Genomic DNA, 1,204 nt, shown 5'->3' with positions numbered 1-1,204 from the left:
CGCGGCGGCGGAGGGCAGGGTGGTTCTGGGTGTGTCATTCGACATACGAAACACGTCCAACACCCTACCGTGGCCAGTAATCAGGGAGGCACTGCTCGATCACGACGTGCCTCTCTATCTGGTAGCGGTCCTGTGCGACTACTTTCGGGACCGAGGATTGGCCTACGTCGATGGCAAAGGTAGGCTGATGGTCAGACTGGTGGTGCGCCCCAGGGATCAGTACTCGGTCCACCTATGTGGAATCTGGGGTACGACTCCGCACTAAGTCGTGGCCCTCAGAGCGTCGCGGGCTTATCGTACGGTTTCGCACGCCGCGGCAACTGTCTTGGCGGGTCTTCTGCAGCTGGAGTTGGTGACGGCCTGTCACGCGGAGGTTTACAGACGTACTCGCCTGCTGCAGATTCCGCGGGGCCGCCAGTGGGACAAGGCCAGTAGAGTTATAAAGCTCCAGGCGGAGACGGTCATGGTTGGAAAGTGGAGAGAATATCTCGCCAACCGCACCGTAACCAAATACGGTAGGAGGACCGTCGATGCTGTTCTGCCCCATCTGGACGCATGGCTGGATGGTCGGAGGCACGGACTCACATTCAGAGCGACACAGGTGCTCACCGGGCATGGGTGCTTCGGTAAGTACCTGTGTCGCATATGGAAGAAGGCGGACACGAGGTGTCACCACTGCGACGAGGTGTTGGACATGGCGTAGCATACCTTTGAGGAGTGCCCCCTTGGAACGAGCAGCGCCGTGTCCTGAAAGAGGAAATCGGAGAGGATCTCTCCCTCCCGGCCGTTGTGGCGGCAACGGTCGGGAACGAAGACAAGTGGCGGGCATTCCTGTCCTGTGGGCAGGTAATGCCGCCAAGGAGGAGGCAGAGCGGGTTCGACGCGAGCAGTTCGCTCACAACGCCGCGAACCCGCGACCAAGATAGTCAGATCGCTCCGCGCTTCTGCGCGGAACCATCGCTCGTCCCCCTGGGGCGACATTAGCTACTAAGTAGCAAGAGAGGGTCGTGCAACCCGAGATTCTCCTCCGACGGGGGGAACACTCGGGGTGGACGTTGACGGGCGATCCGGCTGACAACGGTAGCCCGTCAAATTCTCCCACGCACAGGGAGGAGTGGCGGAGCGGGTGGTGTCCCGCGCTCCGCCACACACAGATGCTTTGCTCTAAGAGCAAAAGGGCCTAGGCCCAGGGTTAGGGAGCCTG

At 60.9% G+C, this 1,204-nt stretch overlaps 1 protein-coding gene across 1 annotated transcript; it reads left to right on the top strand.

The window, feature by feature from the left end:
* Positions 1 to 279: 279 nt before the first annotated feature.
* LOC112461458 lies at positions 280 to 703 on the top strand (the record flags this gene model as incomplete). Its single annotated transcript, XM_025026701.1, has 1 exon — positions 280 to 703. A coding segment is annotated over one exon (424 nt), but the record flags the coding sequence as incomplete, so codon positions are not given.
* Between the last annotated feature and the right edge of the window lie 501 nt (positions 704 to 1,204).

This window comes from Temnothorax curvispinosus, unplaced genomic scaffold (genome assembly GCF_003070985.1).
Source record: "Temnothorax curvispinosus isolate PA1 unplaced genomic scaffold, ASM307098v1 QBEX01001215.1, whole genome shotgun sequence".
Classification (NCBI taxonomy): domain Eukaryota; kingdom Metazoa; phylum Arthropoda; class Insecta; order Hymenoptera; family Formicidae; genus Temnothorax; species Temnothorax curvispinosus.
Note: the sequence above shows the minus strand (reverse complement) of the source record. Positions and strands in the feature narration are given on the sequence as shown.